This window comes from Atractosteus spatula, chromosome 23, assembly GCF_055471065.1.
Source record: "Atractosteus spatula isolate fAtrSpa1 chromosome 23, fAtrSpa1.hap1, whole genome shotgun sequence".
Classification (NCBI taxonomy): domain Eukaryota; kingdom Metazoa; phylum Chordata; class Actinopteri; order Semionotiformes; family Lepisosteidae; genus Atractosteus; species Atractosteus spatula.
Window position 1 is genome coordinate 12,171,014 of NC_142728.1, and position 22,355 is coordinate 12,193,368.

Consider the following 22,355-nt stretch of genomic DNA (forward strand, 5'->3'; position numbering starts at 1 on the left):
AGTCTGAGTCTTGAAGGTAGAGGTGCCAAATTTCAATTGTGGAAAGTCATTGTGCCTGCAGGTTTTTAGGCCAGGGCTTTTAACAGCTTATCCCAGCTCTTAAAGTGCCACCGATTTAAAGAAATCTATAAAGCCTGTTGGACCACAGCTGGGCACCATTGTTTAATGGGCACAGGATTTAATATTTTCTTATTTTATCGTGTCCATATCTCAAGAAAATAACTTCTCTGGGCAGAGGTAATTCTTTAACAGTAGTAGGTGCTGTAATTTAAAAATTATTTTGTGCTGCATACTTAATATCTACAGTCCAATGCCGTCTCTAGTTCAGTTTAAACTTCTAACTTCTCTGTTAACTCTAGTATACTGAAGTGAGACGTGAGAATTTACTTAATATAACACCGTTTCTTCACCTGATGTTGTAAAGAACCCAAATGGATGGACAAAGTAGGTCCCCCTATACAGTATGTAAAGTGATTTGAGATCCTTCAGGGTGGAAAGCAGTATATAAATACTAAGAATATTTAGCATGCTTTATGTTCAAGTTTGCATGGATAGACTCTTCATTGGACAAGTTTTGAGCTTGTTAGATGAGTAAGTACTCTAAGACAATTATTTCCTCACACTTGAATGACACAGTAGTTTCTCTCTAATAATCTCAAATGATTGGTTTAATTTATATATATATAATATTCATCTCTGAGGTACAGTAACTACAACAAAATCGAGATGCATTGGCAGGACTACAGATGAACAGACAAAGACTTGTAAGTGAACAACATTGTTTTTTTAATATTTTATTCTCAAATAGATCTCTTATCTTTACCAATACAATGTATGAAAAGCAGAGGGCGCAATTGTAACATGAATAACCAGGCATCTGCTTTTGTCATGAAAATACAGGACACAGCAAGGCAGACCAGATCTTTTTTTATATATATATGTACATTTATGATGATTTTATGTGCTACTTCCTCTGTCACAGAAATTCATGCAGTAAGTGTATTATGCAATAGGAAAAAAAAATGCCACAATTCCAAACCCCAAAGTCAGAAATTTGACTGAAAATGAATTGAAAATGAAGCATAAATGAATTCTGTTTGAAAGTACAAGACCTATTTAGAATAACTGGATACATTTTGAAACACACTCTAAGATGAAATAGTAAATGTTTCAGGGCTGTACTCTCATTTCCAAAGTATCTTTTGCTTGCCATATCACGCCATCACGATTGAATTCTTCTATCAGGGTCAGGCTGATGGGTAATTCTGGAGCAGTCAGGCGCCTTTCTCAGAAAGGCTCATTTCATTTTTGGAAAAACATTTTTTCCCCCTTTCCTGCTGTGGGAATCCTCATTATTCAAGAAAATGATTTAAGACACATTTTACATTCATAAAAGTACATTAGGGGACTATGTTTTTTAAATAAAATATCCCCGTTAAGTACTTAATATGTGGCACCCATGTAAATTACAATCTGTATATTTTTAAATGTTTGGAGGATTTAGCAGACTTCATCTAGAAAGTCATAGTAAAATAGACATGTTGACAGAATTTACTGATTATGGTATTATACATATTATGATATACTGTAGGTGTACTGGCTACTTTTCATTACAGTTGACCTTGGAGCAGTCCATTTTAATGTTGCTAAATTCTGAAAACTACTTGTCTGATTAACTTTTTTTGAGTTCAAATCATTCTTTAGCCCTTGAGTTCCACAGGTTTACGATGATTTGTTTTTGAAAATACACTTGCATGAATTTCTGTAAAATGCCAAAGAGGAGAATAATCATAAAAATTGGCAGGGGACAAATGACAGCCCAGACACAGACACAAAAGATTACACTGCTCCATTGAATTTCATTAGTGGCTTAGAAACTACAGGACTGTAAAATTAACAGCACAGACTGCTTCATTTCATTGTCACAAATTAATGAGATTAAAACAGGAAACAGCTAGAACAACAGAATACTCACTGTCACTGGTGATGATGTTCATATCATGGAAAAAAAAATTCTAAGGTACTAAACTTTCTGTCTCTGTTCCATTTTAAGTTACCCTGCTATAGATAAAATGTACACCTCGAACATACATTAAGAAGAAAACCATTGAGGGATTTACCCAATTTAGTAAGAAAAGGAAACTCTTTTGACACCTACTCCCCTCACAACTAAGAGACTAGTAAGCATTATGAGTACTTATTAACTTGACAGAAAACTTGTTTGTTTTAATTGGCACAGTTAATGTAAAGTATCCTGTAAAAATAACTTGTGAACTTCAACGCTCAGACACAAAAGCATACTAAATGTAACAAAAAAACAAAGTGCAAAACCATTCAGAACATTTGGCTGACTTTACAAAACAATGTCTCTTAGCAAAGCAAAACTTATTTTCAACAACCGTACAATTACAGTTAAACCTTTTAAAAATAGATTTTTTTTCAATTTGTTTTTAAACTTTTTATTTATATATATCATCTGATTCTGAAAACATCTCCTGTACATATTAGGATGAGTTACAAACCACAGCAACTTAACTTGAGGTGACCAATCCTTCATCAGCTCAGGTGCTGTTTCAAGTTCTCCTTTCATCATGCATATATTATATCCGAATGTTGTGTAACCTGTTCAAGGCTTTGCCATTGTTTTTCATGCTTGTTTTGTATTTGTAATGCACAGCCATCGGTAGACTACACTGCCAACATCTGGGGCTCCAGCTCCTAGGTAGTGGTCAGAATCTTCATCAGAGACAGATGAGTGCCAAAGTAAATTCAGGCTTTCTCTAAGAGACTGTATCACTACTGCAAACGTACTGTATGTCACGTATTATTATACTACAACAGAACTTCCAAAAGTTAACACTTGTTTTCCTAACATTTATAATGCAAGAAACTGTGGACTTGGAAAGTTGTCTGTGCAATGGTTATGATAATTGAGTCTCATACATTTCAGTGCTGTTAAATCTGTTTGATCCAACAATCATAACCCAAAAGCTGTTTGTACTAAATTTCTGATCCTCATCACTCACTCAAACTTAGCCATTGCACTGTGCCGATTTAAAATTTTAATTTAATTACCAGACTTTAGGGAATCCTTACTTAAAAAATCATCAGTCTCATCTTTAAGAAGTGTTTTTTTAAACAAACAGGCTTCATGTAGCATTAAGACCATTTCAAAATATTCCTATGAAAGTTAAGAGCTGTGTTAAAATGAATTCCAAACCTTATTTAATGTTCTTCCAAAATTTATTTTTGGCAAGGGTTTTTTTTAATAGCAATTGGTGTTATCAGTCTAGAGAGAAGAAAACTGACATTTGCGTAACCCCACAAAAATTAATAAAATCATTATGTGCCACAAAGAACAGAATATATTGACATATACTATTTGTACTGAGCTGACAATAATGTACTGTCTGGCTCCACATTACAAAGGATGCATATTTTTTATATATAAAAAAGCTGTGGCACACAGAAGAACCTTAATGGGAGGCTGCTAATCGAAGAATTACTGCTGACCACAAACACAGCCCAGAAATGCCCAATTTTGCTTTATAATACTCTAATTATGCCTCTTCAGTAGGGAAAGTCTTCAAGGACCAGTTTAACAACTGATACACAACTACCTATGCAGATAATCATCTTATTTCATAAAAGTTATTACACAGATTGCTCATTACTGAAACAGAAAATGATTTCTCTGTGGGTCAGAGCCTGATAGTAAAAAAAAGTATAATGAGGTAACATGGACTTGTTTGTAACACTGTTCATGGAGATTGGCAGTAATTTATTTTTGTTTTCTTAAATAAAATAGGATATTTCTTCTCTATCTATTCAAAAACAAATCGTGATCCTCAAAAACATTTCCTCATCAGTTGGAGGGAAAATGAAAATTCTGGGAGTGCGTAAAAGTATTAAATTCAACGTAACACACATGCGAGATGGGGGGGGGGGTATAAAACAAAATTAAAACACAGGCACAATGTAGAAAAAAAACATCATAAAACATTTAAAACTGTACAGGCAATGGTTAAATTAAAACAGGCCAAAGAGTCCAAAACCATTTAGGTTGGCAAAGGCAGGGAGACAGGGCAAGCATGCAAGCTTAGAAAAACAGGCGAAATTAGGAATCAAAACGCACGGCCTTGTAGCCTGGGTGAGAAGCGAGTGGAGTCCTTTACCGGAGGGTGCATCACAGGAGAGAAAGACTGGGGGAAGTCATGAGTGACTCATCTACAGCGCACTGCCTACAGGCATAAGAACATGAGCAGAAAACGGAGTCTGTGTGCTTCCTCGTAGCAACACAAGTTCACGTTCGGTCCTGTCTTTGGTACAAGTATGCCGTGAGTTGTGTTCCAGTGCAAAATGTCCAATTCGGGGGTTAACTTTTTTATGCTTGCTTTTCGTGTTTGAGAAAAAAGCATGAGAAAAACAGATGCACAGCTGGCTAAAATGTCTTCTTTTTTGCACTTATTGAAGCCACAGAGTGAGAGTAGCACAACACGCTATGAAAAGTAGTTAAATCCCAACCTGCAAAATCTCTTTCTTTCTAAGGCTGTTAGTAGTATAAAATGAAATGTGTTTTCTCCATGCAGTATGTTCATGCTATGCCAATAAAATAATCTGCAGGAAATAGTCCTGCAGCTCCATGTAAAGGCGATGTGAAAGATCTACAGTATGTAAACTTTATAAACCAGGTATGCAGGAAGATGGCTTGGCTATGCAGGAATAAAACGGTTTCAAAAGATATGGTTTCTGATCCTGTGGCACACCCTTCTGGTCAAGATCACGTTTTATGACTTTAGCTAGGAGCCCTGTCAAAAGAGCTGTGAGCATTAGCAAGTGACCACTGCTGACGAAGAAAAGGAAGCCAAGTTAGTATGTCGAGAAGCATGCCTTGCAGCAACAAAAGAAGCAGAATATGAAAATATGATGGTTGATAAATTTGGTTTCTTTACATTTCTTTCTGCTACCAGAAGGAGCGTTCAATCAATTGCTTTTTTTACTTTTGAGTGGCGAAAATCAACCGCATCCTAACTTGTCCCCTTTTCTGGCGTCTGTTTTCCTGACTAAAAGCATTTTAAGAGGAGGACGGGTTTCTCCAGAAGCAGCTTGCCCTGTGATTCCTGTGCCAGCCCCACACTTTTAGGAATCTGCAATTTAAAACAAAGAAAAACAAAAACACAACACAAATAACAAGAACATGTTAGATAGGATGCAAAAAAAAATTAGATATGGAGGGAAAAAATCACATTCCCCATAAGACAGGCAATGCAATTCTGTGAAATTATAACAGCAATAGCACTGGCCATTCAGTTTTGAACTACAGTATGTATAAGTATATTTTTTCACTCCTGATTGTTTTCAGGCTGCAATGGTTAAATTGTCAAAATATATCTTCTGAGTATAAAAGCTGTTTTGCAGCTCTAGTCTGATTTTTAGTTTTATTTCAGTTTTGCAAGGTTAACACAAAAAATAATACACTTCAGACACATTGCTTCAAAAGCAATAACAAAAACCTTTTAGAATGCAACAGAAGCAGCCCATGCGCTCGTTAAACTTGGGACAATAATGTCAGACAAACATTTCATTCCTGCCCTGAACGCATCATATTTCAGGTGACCGATTTGTGCTTAAGGAAAATGAAATGATTGCAATACTATCTTTCTATTTTGTCGCCATAGTGCAGATGCAGTTATTATTATTAGCACAGTAAACTACATATTGGCAATCTGATAAAAATGGAAATATTAAGTTTAAGTGTGTACTTTTTCATAGTATTACTCCATATGAATCCTCAGTAACCTTAAAAAAAGGTTAAATATTTTTACACCACAACATTTCACAGCAGATCACACAGTTTTTGTCAATCTCATATGCTGCACAGCACTTTAACATATTCATGTGAACAGCAGCTCAGATGGTTTCATAGCAGGGCTGTATAGTAACCCACTCTGTTTTCATTTACTGCTGGTATGCACCTCTTAAAAATACAAGTGCTTATGGGATTTTTATTTTTCAAATAACATTTCTTCATGCTCTTCCAAAACCAGTTTATAAGTATACTTTCCCTTACGTCATGCTTGTGTCACTAGTATTTTGTTGATTATTTATGGTCATTGTGTATGAGGATGTTAATGAGAATGTTAGGTTTTTGTTGTGGAAATGTTGAAAAGGATGAATTTGTTGTTTCACTGCCCAGTTTGCAGAGAGCCAATAGTGATTATTTCACTCAAAAAATGTACTGAGTTAGGAGTAAGGGGAAAACGGTGTTACAATAAGAGCACCTTAAATTCAACAATTTTTCTTAAAAAGGCAGAAAGAGAATAACAGTATTCAGTTTAAAAACAAATTTAGCATGCATAAATATTGCTTAGTCAGCCACAAATTGTTTTAGACTGTGAAACTACACAACATATGTGAGCTGAATTGTTACACAAATACCATAAAAAACAAAAACAAAAATGTGGAGTTCCTGGTGTTGCCAAAAAAATCGAGACATTGAAATATGTACTGAAACAAAGAATGGTATCTGACAGATACGCATGAACACAAGTTGTTTCTCATGCACTTGGTAAATCCTCCTGATGAGATGCATACTTTTTTGAAAGATAGATTATTTTAAAAAAAGGTTATTTTGCCAAACAGATTTGCACTTTTATTGCAAATGTTTGCATAGCAAGAATGTCTTTGCCTGCCACAAATACTATCTGATGTCATTTTTGCAGAAAGGGAGGGATCATGCAAGTCAGTTCATTTACCTGTATTAGGCAACTTGGTTAGTTTTCAATCTAATTAGAAAGAATGTGTTAAAGATTTTGCTTCTTTTCTTCAAATACAATTTATAATTACAGAACTAGAAACTGCAGAAAATAGTGTACAAACTGTCTGAACATCAAATGATTAACACAGTCACCACATTTTGTAAACTAAGTGCTTTCAAAGTCTTCATTTACCACTAAAATAAAGTATGGATTGTGTTGTCTGTCTAAATAACCAAAAAAGCACTGTGCAAAAACAGCAGTGGAACACCGGAGAGGGAAGAGAGAACAAGCTGTTTTATTTTTTAAATCTCAATCAGGTACTGTATTAGTGTACTTAATTGGATATTAGTGTCTGTTTTTGTGTTTGATTTATGTGGAAGTAAAACCTTTAGCCAATACTACAAGTTAAACAAATAATTTTAAGAGAAGAGAGATTTGTAGGTACTGTAAATGTATCTTTAGAAGAAAGATATGCAGGAACAACAAAAAAAACCCTCTCTGTAACTAAAATAAAAATAAAAAGCTTTTTGGCAAGATGCACCAAAAGATTTTTTATTACAACATCTAGCTTTCTTTCCGCCAAACAAACAATTAAGCGATATTTTAATGACGCAGTAACATTTCTGAGAAAGCAATACTAACTGAAATGGTTTCATATCAGTATGACTTGATAATTCAGGAAAACATGCATGTACAGTAAGTGTGAAGGCTTGTGGCAGAAAAAAAAGGAACCACAAACCTGTCCATATTTTAAATATGTACCGTATATACATCTGTTCAATCATTTATGGCACCACTTTCCTATATCGTAAAACATTAAGAACAGCTGATAAAACAGAGCAAACATTGTCCCCCATCAGTTGTGTTTATGGAGGTAACTATCACAGAAGTTAATCAGAAAGCCTTACATGTGGACCAGTATAGCCAGCTTTACCACAGGAAAATGATGTTCTTTTTGTGCTTTTCACTCTCTGGTGGCATTCTCCCACAGTTACCAGCACTTAAGAGCTGAACGCACAACATAAAGACTTATTTTAAAAACACAGACGACGCAATAGTGTGTGCAGAAAACAGTGAAAACCCTTCTTCGCCCCCCCCCCACCCCAACAAATTCCAGTGACCCCACCCCATTCGTCCTACAATGCAGTGATTTGAGAACAAGGACATCTGTAGTCACTGAAGAAGGGTTTTAAATTGTCCTGCATTGTAGCACAAGCTCAACGAGAAGGTGCAGCTGGCATTAGGGCTGCCCTGTTCTGCCACCTGAACTAAGGAGTGGCCCTGCTTGGATTGAAGAGATAGCACTTTGGATGCTCTTCATGTGTCTACTGTTAAATGTATGTCATAGCACCTTTGGCATTTGTGTCCAAATAGACCTCAACGTATGACGTAGGCACGTATCCCTCCTCATCCTCGTTCCTTCGCACCCGGGTCCAGCCATCCCCTTTGTCTTCTTCAATTACGTACAGCATCTCCCCTTCTGCCACTGTGATGGTGCCTTCATTGTGTCCTGAGTAAACAGAGAAACGAGTCTGAATGCGTTCATGAACGGTCCTAATGACGCCCATGTATTCTCAGTCTGATGCAGAAGGAGAGCTGAACCTAAGGCCGCTGCACCTGTTTAGAGACAAAGAAGATTCTCAAACACACAAGCCAACCACGTGCTAGGCAGCTCTGTTCTTCACAGCTGAGTGTGTCTTTGGAAAGGCAAACTTAATGGATGCTGAAAATAAAAAAAAAAACAGAGCTTGCCTTCCCCTCTCCCCAGAGCTTAACAACAGTGACTCGTGAGTTACCTTCGAATGGATAAAGGGCTTTGCAGGTGCCGATAGTGGGAAGGGGTTCTTCATCATCAAACTCGTCATCAAACTCCGTATTGGGCACCTTGATCTGAGTCTCGGAACTCTGCTCTTCTGTGTAACTGCCATCCGGGCTGCTCAAGGGAGGAACACATAGAGTAACTATAGCAACGGCTCAGAGCGGTCAGAACAGGGCAGCCTTTGTGAAGAACGAAGGTTTTACTTCCGCTTCCTGAAGCTTAGTTTTATTTGGAAAGTGAATTTTTCCTAGAAGTTCTGTTTAATTAGAAAGTAAATTCTTAATTTGAGATTTATTATTAATCACTGGGGGCCAAGCCCCAATTGATGTGCCACAGTCTCCTAATTTGTTGCACAAAATTATAATTTTATAAGTTATTACAGTAATTGCTAAGAATTACTGTCCTGAAACATTTTTACCAGACATACATTACAGATTAAGAAACATTGATAAAACTTGTTGGACTTTTGCACTCCAAGGAGGAAGACTGCCCTTGAGTCTTGTTTCCTTTATACAATCATATTAGATAGGCTAATAAACTAAAAATACTATTTGAAAATATGCCGCATCTTTGACATTTTTATTACATTTTCTAATTTGCGTTAGCTTTTGAAACATTTTACTAGTTATAATTCGGAATCTTTCACCTCCAGCATCTTCCCTCTTTCCAGATGAGCTGTACTGTACCTCTCTCGGTCCTGTGCGCAGTTGTTATTGACAGGTGTGCTGTTTTGGGTCTCATACAGTTCACTCTGTCTCCGTGGGGGCTCACTCCTCGTAGGCAGCCTTCCTTCCACCTCTGCCAGCCAGCCCTGGAAAAATACAAGCCATCAGTCAACCAGACTACCACACTATAGGAGCTGAAATTCTCCCATTGTTTCTGGAAGACGCTTAGACTGTTTCAGAGGATAATCCTCAGGTACCGAGGTCAAAGTTAAGAACTGCCACTTTAAGCTGTCTTGGGAGTAGCTGATTCACACTCCGCAGTCCAAAGGCCTCAGAAACATTGAGAAAATTTCTCTAGTCATGTATAAAAATATTCAATCTTCTCTGATGCTTAGAGTGCTGCTCTTACTGTTTTCTGTACTGCTTTCATCTTGTTCTACAGGAAGTAATAGTAACCTTATTTATTACAATCATATAAATTTGATAAATTGTCTTATCTGTTGTTTTTGCACTCAAAAGAGGTCTTTTCTTAATTCTGACTCAAAAACTAAATGGTGGAACTGTTCCTCCTACAAACAAGTTTTGAGCACAAATTATTTTCAATCTTCTACACTCCCTGATGAAATTAGGTGTGCAGGTTAACAACAGGTTAGTGAGACTTTTAAGTCAAGCAAGGAAATTGCAAACAAAGTAGGCACTAGGTTCCATTTATGCCTTGAATGAAGTTACCCTCAGTACATTCTAGTGACACTGATCAATTAAGGTTTTTTTTAATGCTGTAGTTGCATACCAGGACTGGTAATTTTAAACATTGTGAAAACTGAGACCAAAAAGAATTCCTTTCTGATAAGACCAGCCAAATGTGAATGAATTATGATTAATGAAAGAAGATAATTAAATAGAGCACTGTGAATAGAATAAATTGAGTCTGTGAGGTCCCCTATACAAAGCTATGGTGAGCTAATACTCCTATGAAGTATTAACTCTTGAACTAGATATTATTGCTTTTACTGCATAGAGTTTTATTAGTTCATACAAAGTAAAATTGTTTACTTCTTTTAAAATGACTTAGTTGTTAATTCAAATAAAACTAATTGGTCAGGATACTGCTACACAGTGTTCACCATTTTTTCCTCTAATGTGCACCCTGTGATCAGAATCAGCTGGCAGAATTTCATATACACCTTCTGTTCTGTTTAGTTCATTTTGGATACTCCCAACAGGGAAATCCTTTAACTTGTCATCTGTAAAGAATTTAGATAAAATTGAGGTGGGTGAAGGATAAGCATTCAGGCTTTGGTGTTAAAACTAAATATCAGCCAAGATGCAAGATGGAGTTTTTTTCAATATATTGTACAGCTGCTCTTTCTCAAGTGCCAGAAGAATGTCATCCACAGATGATACTCTCTGTGCTCATGCCTTATGCTTTCTTCTTACAGGCAGCAGAATACACATCTGCAGGAATTGGAAATGGTTTCCTATTTTGGGGTAGGACCAATTCTGTTTTCTGTTTTATTTTTACAAGCTCTGTCCTCTGAAGGCATTCTCATTCCAAGATACCGCCTGAGTTGCCTTAAATGATCGCTTGCATCTTGGTAGGGCTCAAAGCGAACGCCTTCTGTGAGGTTAGCAAGGAGGTGGGTGAAAAAGGGAAGGAGAATATGAACACAACATAGCTCGATTTTTACAAGCCTGTTTCTGAGAAGTGCACTCCCTTCAAGTGCAGCTAGATCCTCTTTGTGGCAGCAGCCTCCCACAGTGCTCAAGATGACACGAGCAAACACTGGGACTCACTTCAAATTTCTGCGCCTCCAGTCGCAGCTTTTCAATGTTTTGTGAGATTTCAGCTAATCGCGGGTCAACACTGGCTGGGTCTCCCATCTGGGGGTTCTTTACATAGACGTCTTTCATTTTGGTCAGTGCATCCCTGCGACAGAAAAATAAAATGAAATTCCTGAGATACAAATTCAGTTACTGAACAGGGCAATCCTGATGTCGGTTTTTGTTAAAAACTCGGTTCCCCTAAAATATTTGATTTGATTATAATACTTCTCCTTACGGAAACCTGTAAATAAAAGTTAATAAAATAGATCTTTGTCTTCTCATCGCTATTAAACTCTTACATAGCTGTAAGAGGTCCTTACAGCTATGTAAGCTGTTCCTTTAGAAAGTGTTCATTTCAGAAACAAATAGGCAAGGTACTGAAGAATCCTCTGTAGAAAAATGGGATTTTACTTCTGATCCATCTCTTTCTGTATTTCCTTGTTGAGGTCGTCGATCTTTGCCTGAAGTTTCTTCCTCCTCTGCTCCGGTGGCAAGTGGCTAAAATCTTCCGGCCCAGAGCCCTGGGAAAGGAGAAAATCGCAGTCAGCATCTGCACATTTCCTACCAAACTGGAGAGACTATACACCCATCTACCACCAATAACAGATGCAGTACACCCCTCTTTAAAACAATTTAGCTAAAAACAATTCAAACCCTGTGCCATACAGCCAATTGGACATAAGGTTAAAAAATTCATTACTGTCTTGTCAATGCTGAGCTATTAAAATGAATAAAGCTACTGCCATATTTTCAGCTACTGATTTTAGTATTTTAGTCAGTAAATGAAAGGACTTCTCTGTTTTACACCAGTATATTTTCTACACAGTTCTAACACCATTTTTACCCACAGATATACTGTATATAGTTTTTACAATGGTGAAACTGAAATATAATTTCTGTCCATTTTCCTCCCACTCCGATCCAGCTCTCGGTCACTGCTACAGCCCTCCAATGGATTTTCCATTGCAGTCACTTTGTATGTTCCCTGCTGGCCATGGCCAACGACCAACTGCAAAATTTGCAAAGTCTGCTGGGACTCAGACAAGCAATAGCCTAGCTGTAAGGCTTGCTACAGTAAGTGTATCATTACGCTTGGTTTGCCATTAGGGCCTTCTTTGATTTATTAGCACTTGGATGTTACATCCACCTTCACTGCCTGACACTGACCTTTCACCTGTCCTGGCACTGCCACAGCAAGGGTATAAAACCTCAGCACTGCATTTACAGTACATGCCACAGGTAAGGATATTCATAAATAACAGCTCATTAAAGCTGGATCTCAAGGGATGGAAGGCATCCAAGAATGCTCAGCTTCATCTCGGCCCTACTAATTGAGCACTTATTTTTCACAGAAATGATGTTTTAAATCAAGGGGAGACTGCAGCTTTCCCACTGCTGGCCTCTATAAACCTTTTCAGTCTCTAGCCTCATCCCTGTGCATTAGCAAAAATGCTATTAGAAGCATTTTCTTTCTTTCTCAGGAGGGTCACCTGTCCTTGCACTCAGATTATAATTTACAAATATCCCACAATTAAAAATACAGTGCTGTTTAAGGAGCAGAGTAAAGCCCTTCTCATTGTGAAATATTAAAATAATCATTCCTGCTGACCCATCCTCCACTGTTGCATGTTAAAAGTATTAAGTCATTGCAGATCATTTTATTACTATTAACAAACTTGTATATGTCTAAAGACCAGCCTGCACCCAACCACTGGTACATGATTCACATGTGTGGCAGCTCAATGCTGCACCAGATGGTGGCACTAGTCATCTTTTTTTCCCTGACAGGTACATTTGTATGCTTCATTACAAAGACACCCCACATAATGGGGATAAGAGCTTCTGACTTAGTCTCTGCTGGGCCACTGGGTTATATATATTTTTTTACTTGAGTCAAGAAATAATGTTTAAGAAGAGATTTCTCCCATTTTCCTAGGCAACCTCTTTATTTATTATATACCACATACTTCATGGCATACCAATTTAAAATAAAAGTGCACAATGGCTCTTTTTCATTTTGAGACACATTTCTGGCACCAGATTCACAAACGTTATCTACATGAAACAGACTGGTTAACCAGGGCTTTAATCTAAATCTCCTGTTCATTTTTCAGTTCAAGATCTCAGCACTGGCCTTAAGAGTTTTGATATTGCTGCTCAGACTGAAAAGGTTTACAATCAACTCTTTTGCACACTAACAGATCACAGGCCTGCTTATTACAGATGTCACCACACCATGATAAACATGAAGCACCTTACCCCATCTCTCTGTATGAGAACCCAACACCTTAACCAGCCATGCAATTAACATATTATTTAACAGTAAATTAAAGAGAACATTCTTTTTAAAACAATTTATTTTTTATTAAATAAAATACATGACACTCATTTCATATCTTACTACTGGTGCTGCATGTTACCTCACTGTTTGTAAAATATGTAAGAAAAGGCCTAATGTGACATTAACGGCATGATTTCAAAAATTCTAACTAAGGATGCCATTCATAAGTCTTACCTGTAGATTCCCCTAAAAAACACCCCCTTAAAACTCTTAATTAAAATTCTGAATTGCACTATTTTTAAAAAATGTCACAATAATTGTTCAATGTGAGGCTCCTCTAAATTAAACAATGCTTTCTTTTACAAACACAAACACTTTGATATGCTTTTTCAGCTTTTGAGTTTTATTTTTAAGTTTTTAATATGTTTAACATTAAGTTTTTAAAGATCTTATGACTGCACTTTAGATTGTAAACTACAGTAATTACCAAACCCTTTATATGAAACACTACTAAGATATAAATGAATTAGTATGATTTGATTAATTTCACTTTCTTGGTTATTGAATAAATAGGTTTAAGAACACATAATGACTGAGATGCGTTAGGATTATTAAACTGTATTAGAGAAGTTACAGTATTGCTCTTGTACTGTAGGTAATATCAACAGGGCTCTAAACAGTAATGACACCTGTCAATGCATTTTAGCATGATGCTGCGAAGTCTGTCCACCATATAACAGAGCTAACTTCATACACAGTGGACAAATTCACAACAATGTCTGACAAATCGATATGCCACCTAACAACAAAGTTTTTTTTTTCATTTATATTTTGAAGTCAAATAAAAGGGAAAATGAACCATTGACCCTGGGCAACCAAGAGCTCAACACTGTAGCTCAACTTTGAGCAAATCAAATTCCATAATGGTACAATGACTGTATGCATTGACAAACTACAATTGAGTTTAATATTAAAAAGCAGAACCTGCTCTTTCCTTCGCTGTTGTCAAAGCGCTGGAGGATTACAATAGCTTCCGAACTCTAATGGAGTGAGCCGAATCAATTTCCTAAATGTAATCTAGAATTAAAAGCAGCCAGAGTGACTCAGAACAGAAAATGTTGGCCCTAGATTAAATTCAGAACCCTGTCAGCCTTTTTTTAGATTAGTAATACTGGCAGTAACTGGCTATGTAACACTTCCTTTGATTAAAAAACAAAAAAGGAAAATTAATCTGCTCTCAATAGTTTGTTATGATTGCTACGTGTGAAGGTTTTCTGTTTTGTTGCCTGGTGTCAACGGAAACATAACAAGCCATTTGGTACCAGGAACTGACTATTTAAATATTTCTCTACTGCAGTTTGGTCTGAATGGTTCATTTCCTCCTTTGATGAATGACTTGATCTGTTAAACCCAGTCCCTATCAGCCTCTCATCATCTGTAGGTTTAGAGCCCTGCTGTAATTTGGAGAAAAGTGAATGTTCATTTTAAAATGGATTTGTTTTTTAATCTTAAATATTAAAAGCAACCAGAAAACAAAAGAGGAGAGATTATATAAGGCTGATCACCTCGATTAGACTCCGGACCTGTGTGTTCAGAGTTATCTGACAGGACAGAGACAAAAAGCAGGACAAACAGAAACGAGACAAAAACACAACAAAAAAGAGACAACAACATGTTTTCACAATTAATTCTTGTGTCACAAAAAAAACAAAACAAAAACACTTAATTATTCTGATTAAAAATGTCAGGATGAGCATGCTATATTCATGCTTACCAGCTTGAGAGAAAGCTTCACGGGAGAAGGAGAGAGTTTTTTTTTAAAAAAAGAGAGAAAGACAAAACAATAAGAAGTCGATATCAGTAGGAAATGAACTTTTCATTTGATATTCTGGATATGCTCACACGAACTGTTAACAGCTATATTATGGCACGCGCACACTTCATCACAAGGAAAAAAACCCACTCTAAGAGCAGCCCAGCGCAGAACATCACCACATGGAAGGCTTGGGGAAATGGTTTGTTAAATATTGAAAAAAAGGGGCTCATTTGTTCCATTTTCCTAAAATTAAAGAATGTGCACCCTTTGCACAGTTTGAAATATTGCAACGATAAACAGGGTTCAGATTAAAACAGTTATCCTACAAAACTAAAAAAGATCTATATAAATGCAACAACTATGTTTACAGTAATAATAATTATTAGTAAGGAAACAAGGTTAATAGCAGTAATAATAATACTATTGCATTCATATAGTGATTTTTGCCTCAAAGGATCCCAAAGCATCTTGCACGTACAGTACAAGGTGCAGTCCCACTTCATCCACCACTGAAGTGCCTTGTCTACCTGGCTGACACATTACGCGCCAGCAACTCCACCACATAGCCAAGCAGGCAGAGTGAGAACTGTCTTGCTCAATTCAGTTCAGGAGGAAATTTACATTGTGTCTACATTGTGCAAGCCCCAAAGTCTAATTTAGCAAGGATAACTACATTTAGGAACAGTGAAATGGGGCCTTTAATAATCAAACTGTTAGTACTTTCAACATCTCATCTGAAGGACAGCACGTCCTAAAGCACAGTGCCCCTATTTACCACATTGGGGGAAATTCTGGTCTAGAGTGAAGAGTAACTCCTACACCAGCACCACTTAGAGCTGCAACCTGGTTTTACTTACACGTCTTCCAGATCAGTACTGAACAGGCCAGGCCATGCTTAGCTTCTGAGATTTGATGAGTCAGGATACAACTCAAAAATGTTGCTGTCATGATAGAAGGATTCTAATTCAGGGGTTGCCAGTTCAGGTCTTTTATAGATTTTCTGGTTCTCATTAAAGCTCTAGCACTAGGAGAATTTGTTCCAGTCAAGCCAATAATGAGCTGATTTAGTTCAACAGAATTCTCAGACATACAGGTCTTCTGTGGCAGGGATTGGAAAATTCTGATCTACTTTTTCAATTCTGGGCATTCATGCTGTAACTAAGCAGAGAACAGAAAGCATTCAGAGGCAAACAAAGCTCTTATGTGGTATTTAGTGGGTATTAGGGTAAACTTGCTCTTCTTTAATTGCAAAGTTTATTCAGATTAGAGGACTCACGTGAAACCAAATACTTACAAATGCTAGTAGCACCTTTGCAATATTTCCAATGCAGTAATGCTCATAATAACAGTCGATTTAGTTTTATTTTATAAGTCATCCAGTGAAGTTCAGCGGAGGGCTCATAAGGAAACACCCCCCCCACCCACCAGACACAGAAGATAACAGCCACTGGGCTAAAACGCACACTAGTCAGCCAACAGAGTGGAGAGGTGGAGGGTGTGATAGAGTGAAGAAAAGACATGATATACACACAGACATACAGGCTGATGATACAACAGATCACCACTTCACCTTTCTGCTCATGACACAACAGGTTGTATGAGGAGCCAACAGGTACAGATAGACTATTGGCAGGAAGAGACGTAGCAGGTCTGGTCATGACTAGACTGGTCATCCAACCCTTCAATCCAGCCAAAGTACAGTACAGCTATGAAGACTGGGGGGACTATCTGGACCTGGACCGGTCATACTGAAGCAGGCAGCACTCATTCTGCACAAATGCAATTACACGTCTGCACAGATTCCAGCCCCATAAAATGTCCCTAATGCACCTAAACCAGACAATACGTAATGCTTGGCTCATCACTTTGTGCATTTCAGTACACTGAAACCAGAGACTCAACCTGTTAAACTTTTTTTTTCTTTTGTAACATTAAGAAAATGTGGATTGTTATTCACATTACTTGTGTCAGAGAAGCAGATCAAGTCCACTCTGTATACAATACTGTATACAATGCAGGCAAAATCCATAGTGAACTGATTAAACAAAACACACAGATGTGTTTTGACTTTGTAAGAATATGGTGAAAACTGAAGGCTTTCTTCCTAAAAGGCTGATGAGCAACTACGGATGGCCATTTCAGGTGACAGATAATTTAGAGGTCTAAACCACTTCCCTTGTACAGATGAACACGAGGTCTCAGCCACAGTGAGGGTCTTTGCATCTGCCAGAGCAATAGAATAAGCACTGCACACTGAGATAAAGTTACAAGAGGCTACTGCCAAAATTATAAAATAGGTGTAAAATATGTTGAACATCTCTGAAGGCTTATGTATTCTGTATCGTGAATATATTTTCACCTGTCTGCAAAGCACATTTGGGACAACAAAGGAAGTAAGACTGACTAATTAGAAGCATACATATTTAAAAATAGTTTGAGATTTCATTGTACTGAAATGATTTATGGAAATAATTCTGTACAGAGATACTTATAAACCTTTATGATAGTGTGTACTGTATATACATATAAAACACAGTGCCTTTTTTAAATTAAGCACAACAAATTAACGTGTCAGAGCTGTTTTAAGATACCCTTTGAAATATCAATGAAAAGATCATCAATGCTAATGAATTAAAAAATAACTCCAAAAATAAAAGAGTCATGAAACAAACTTTCTGATGGATTAAACAGTCAAAAATGGAAGAAAAGTTTAAAAATACAGAAAATAAAACTCTAAGACAAGCAAAAAAGATGAAAAACATTATTTAGAGAGTATTTTCCTGGGTAACTGTGTGTGTTTCACTGTGTGAAAGTGAGGGAACGTACAGTAGCTGATCAATATATGAAAGTAATAAAAGGTAGTTTAAAAATAGGAAAAAACATGCTGAAACATTTGGCTTTGGCAATATTTTGTGCTCTGAGAAAAGAAGAGTTGAGCGGTATTGCTCAAACACAAGAGAGATTAAAAAGATGGCAGCTTTAGAAGAAGAAATTCTCAGACAGTGTAGACTGGACTTAGTTTCTTGTTTCTTCTGTTTAAATGATTACAGCATATTACTTCCTGCAGTTCTGTACAGAGCTATGAAACTAATATAGCACTGTCATAAAATAACACCATCAATGTGCAGAAGAACCAAAGAGAGTGAGTGTTTTACAGATGCAAAGATCCAAAGGGATTTCTATGTCAGAGCAGTAATCCCTTTAGGTAACTAAATCTTTGATGTCTGGGGATAAAAAGAAGCAATTTGTGCTTCTCTTTATTTAGCATTTGGAGTGCAAATTGAGACTCGGTCCAGATTCTGCTTTAAGTGATCTTTAAGGCTTTGCGTATACCTGTGAGCTTGCAGTGCTTTCAGTGAACCATGTCAATCCTCCAGCAAGGTGCTGGGCAGCAGTGTGGAAAATGGCAGATACTGTAGCTCTGGCAGTGCATGTCTCAGAGTAAGGTGTCCTACTGTAGGTGCTAGGTATGCAGTGTCTTAATAATAAGGATTGATTAACTAAAAACTGGTATTTCCAAATTAAAGGGTGTATAATAAAAAATGCTCATTCCATTTTTTTAAAAAGTAATTTAGCTAGAATAGAAATTCAAACACACTTAAAAAACTTGCTTTTAAGTCTTTTTTTTCTATGTAGCTGCTTAATTTGAGATTGAAGTGGTAAAAGTATTGTATGTCAAGCACTAGATTTAACAAATTCACAACTTACTGTATGTCTGTGGTGAAATACTGTACGTACAGTATGCTATGTGGCTACATCTCAGAAGAATGCAATAAAAGACCTAAAACTTTAATGTGTCTCTTCTGAACACAATGCCATGACCACAGCTCCACAAATGCAGTATAATAGAGCATAATCTACAATGCAGCTCTACTGGCACCTTCAATTTCGGGGAATCAGGAATATGTGCACAAGTTTGAAGAATTATGGATGCCGATTTGCCTGTACAGCTAACAAAGCAGAGTGAATTCCAAAGTGTTAGCTGAAATTTTAAATATTCAAATTAATATAAAAAACATAGTAAAAACTAAGAACTGTAGGAATTCTTGGCTAAAAAAAACATTTTCAATGGTTACTTGTGACAAATTGTGAATTCACCCCATCATGTCAGCTGATCTAGATGTTAAATGCAGGGGCTATTGTCTGTGAAGACATAAGTCTAATCTATTAGCATGTCACAAGTATGAGTTACATAGCCACATGTTTCAATAACACATGAGACACAGAATGAAGCCAGCACATGATCATGTGTTATTGGGCACCCAGAGACACAGACACTAACCCCATTTAAAAAGCCAGCAAAATATAGTCTGATATAAAATTTCAATACTAACTGAAGAATGTGGAGCATGCGCTAATAACTAACTAAACAACCAACAACCAGCTGTTCTTATCATAATACAGTACAAAATATTAATTTTTGGTGTTATAAAAGAATAATATATTCAAATTGGAAGACAACAATTTATAATCAAAACAAATTATTAAATGTCTTCATTCTACTAGGTAAATACAAAACATTATAGCAACTTTTAGGTAATTTCCTTATAATATGCATCTGTATTATTTATTTATATACTAATCTTTTTATCCATTAATAGATAATTTTTCTAACAGTAATAAAGTAAGTTTTTAGAAGCCAAAACATTATGTTTCTTTTTGCTGAGAAAGTAAATTTTGACAGAATTACATATACTTTATTATATTTATATACATTCCTGGATTAAGACATCTGATTCTGATAACACATTTAAAAAATGCAGTTAGTGACTGTGTAGCACCTGTATGGCCAGCTCACCATACAAAGACTTACAACATATTGTCTGGCCTCATACGCGTATGTGGGTCTGCCTAAAGTCCTCTTCATGAGCTCTTTGTGATAAGAGTAAGTTCGACTCTGCTGCGGCATTAGTGAGAAAAAACACATCTTTAGTAATCAAAACAGTGCTACAGCCCTCCACTAGGACAGCTCAAAGCTTTCATGATATGGGCTCGAGTTTTTGCCAGTAACTGGCAACACATCACTGCAGATACAGCAGAGCTGGGATTGGAAAAATGTGATACGGTACATCACCTACACCACTAACTTGGTAGCATGAAAGTAGACGGTCTCAGAATGAGGAACAGTGGGTTAATTAAATCCCAGCAGGACTGCAGACCTTCGTAGTTGATACCTGCTGAACCTGACTGAAAGAAACCCAGTTTTCTGTGTTCCACAGAAATGCCTCACAGTCAGGAGCAATGCCTTCAGCTACACAGTGCACATGTGCCACCAATTTCCTCAGGCTCTTGAAAATCCTGTCAGGGTATGCCATACAAGCCATCACTAATGGGGATCTGTCTCATAATCTGGCTAGTTATGCATCTGATTAGGAAGCTGCACTGTGCAATTTCACTGACACCACTGGATTTTCAGGAAGGAAAATAAAGGCAGGAACCTCAGTTCCTTGCAGGATATATTCAGAAGGATTAGATGTTGCAGGCCCTAGCTTATTTTAAGACAGTTTATAAACTAGTTTGAGTAGGTGGCTGCATCAGCACACGTAGGCTGCAAAGGAACAGGTAAAGACTTATTCTCATACCTGAAGAAGGCTCCACAGCTGAAACATTGTGTCTCTTTCCTTTTCCTTTCAACATGCAATAGACCTTTACCTGTTCCTTTGCAGTATCTAAACTAGTTTGGTCACAGAATATCTCTCCACTTTGAACCTGGGTGGCTGCAGAAGTTCCAGCTCCATCTTATATTTCTTATAAATTGGGATGTGTAGCTTGCTGAACCATAGACTTCCTGTAATGCATTTAAGCCATACAAATACATTAAGTTATTTGATACCAGTTATTTGGATTGCATTGTGTGCACCAGCTGTTAAATCACCTACAAAAGAAAAACACACAATAAAACTAGAAATAAATAATAAAAGTGATCATGCACATTGTGAGCAATGAAAATGAATGAATGGAAAGGAACTTTTCAGTGGGTACAGTTCTGCTTAAAAATAATTTTAATGCGTGACTGGAGAGCATGAAATTGAAGTTTAAAATATTAAGACTTCCCACAAACATAACTATACTGCAATGACTGCACTTTTTGGTGCTATTTAATTTTTGCACTTATTAACTGAAATCCAAGTATGATGTCCATCCCAAGCTGCTACTCATTTATAACACACATTTGAGTTTTGGGCTGATCAGTTCTTCTTTACAGATCTGCCAAACCAAATACATTTTTTTAAATGATGACACTCATTCTCAGTTTACTAAATTCAATCAGAACAAGAGGATGTCCAGTGTAGATAAGAGGAGCCATTTGTCTACAGAATGACAGCGAAGTCCCGTCTGTTATCTCTGAGCTGCTCCCTCCCTTGAAACCACTGGATATGGGGAAATGTTGCTTTTCAACCAGTGTCAATCCATGTTTACAAACACCCATACTTGATTATGTGCTACGGAAAATAATATTAATTACCATTTTGATCCATTTTGGGAATCAAGTGCAATTTCCAGTTCAGATGTCAACCTCCTCCCTTTCTTTAAGTAAACACTGAATGACATATATACATATCTTTTTATTCCAATTTATAACATTACAGTTTTAAGAACTTTGATAAACTTGCTTATTTCTATAAGGTACCAAAGACAAATGCATGTTCTTTTCTTTTAAAATTCGAGCAAAATAGGGTTTTCCCTTCCTATTTTTATTATATCATCAGCAGCCTAGTAGGGCATTTCCAGAGAACAGGAACAATAAAGGACGCTATACAGCATGTGAAGGGAAGAGGTCCATGTGATGTTCAGGAAAGGCCAACTGATAAGACTGTTTTGTTTTACTGTCACCAACTGGATGACAACAGTGACAACAGAGTGTAAATACAGATAGACAAAGGCCAACAAAGTGTCACCCCCTGACCTTGAATTCACAATATTTTGCCTCTCTGCAAGGGTCATGGTCTTTGTGCACCTTGATAAAAATGAATGGCTTGCATTTATATAGCTCTTTTCAGACAAGGCTTTTCCAATTCATCCACCAATGAAATGCAGTACCCGGTTAGGTTAGGAGATTGGGTTCAGTACCATTAGCAGATCGGGCGCAGAGATGCGAAAACACTGGCTTCAGCATTTTACGAAGGAAATTTAAAGAGGAGTCCAAGTTGAATTTAGCCAGGACGTCAGGGTTAACAGCCTTGTTTTTGTG

At 36.9% G+C, this 22,355-nt stretch overlaps 1 protein-coding gene across 6 annotated transcripts in view; it reads right to left on the reverse strand.

The window, feature by feature from the left end:
* Window positions 1–5,162: 5,162 nt before the first annotated feature.
* Window positions 5,163–22,355, reverse strand: part of LOC148816163 (formin-binding protein 1-like) — a 105,309-nt gene continuing 88,116 nt past the window's right edge. Inside the window, exons 11-17 of one of the 6 annotated variants that reach the window (XM_088940387.1) lie at window positions 19,962–20,063; window positions 14,913–14,948; window positions 11,478–11,587; window positions 11,037–11,169; window positions 9,264–9,388; window positions 8,555–8,694; window positions 5,163–8,268 (exon numbers count right to left, since the gene is read on the reverse strand). In XM_088940387.1, the coding sequence (XP_088796513.1) occupies window positions 8,090–8,268; window positions 8,555–8,694; window positions 9,264–9,388; window positions 11,037–11,169; window positions 11,478–11,587; window positions 14,913–14,948; window positions 19,962–20,063 (825 nt within the window). In that variant the 3' untranslated portion in view covers window positions 5,163–8,089. Of the gene's footprint in view, window positions 8,269–8,554; window positions 8,695–9,263; window positions 9,389–11,036; window positions 11,170–11,477; window positions 11,588–14,912; window positions 14,949–15,121; window positions 15,137–19,961; window positions 20,064–22,355 lie in introns of all 6 variants that reach the window. The other 5 variants (XM_088940381.1, XM_088940383.1, XM_088940382.1 and 2 more) reach the window with 5 other exon arrangements.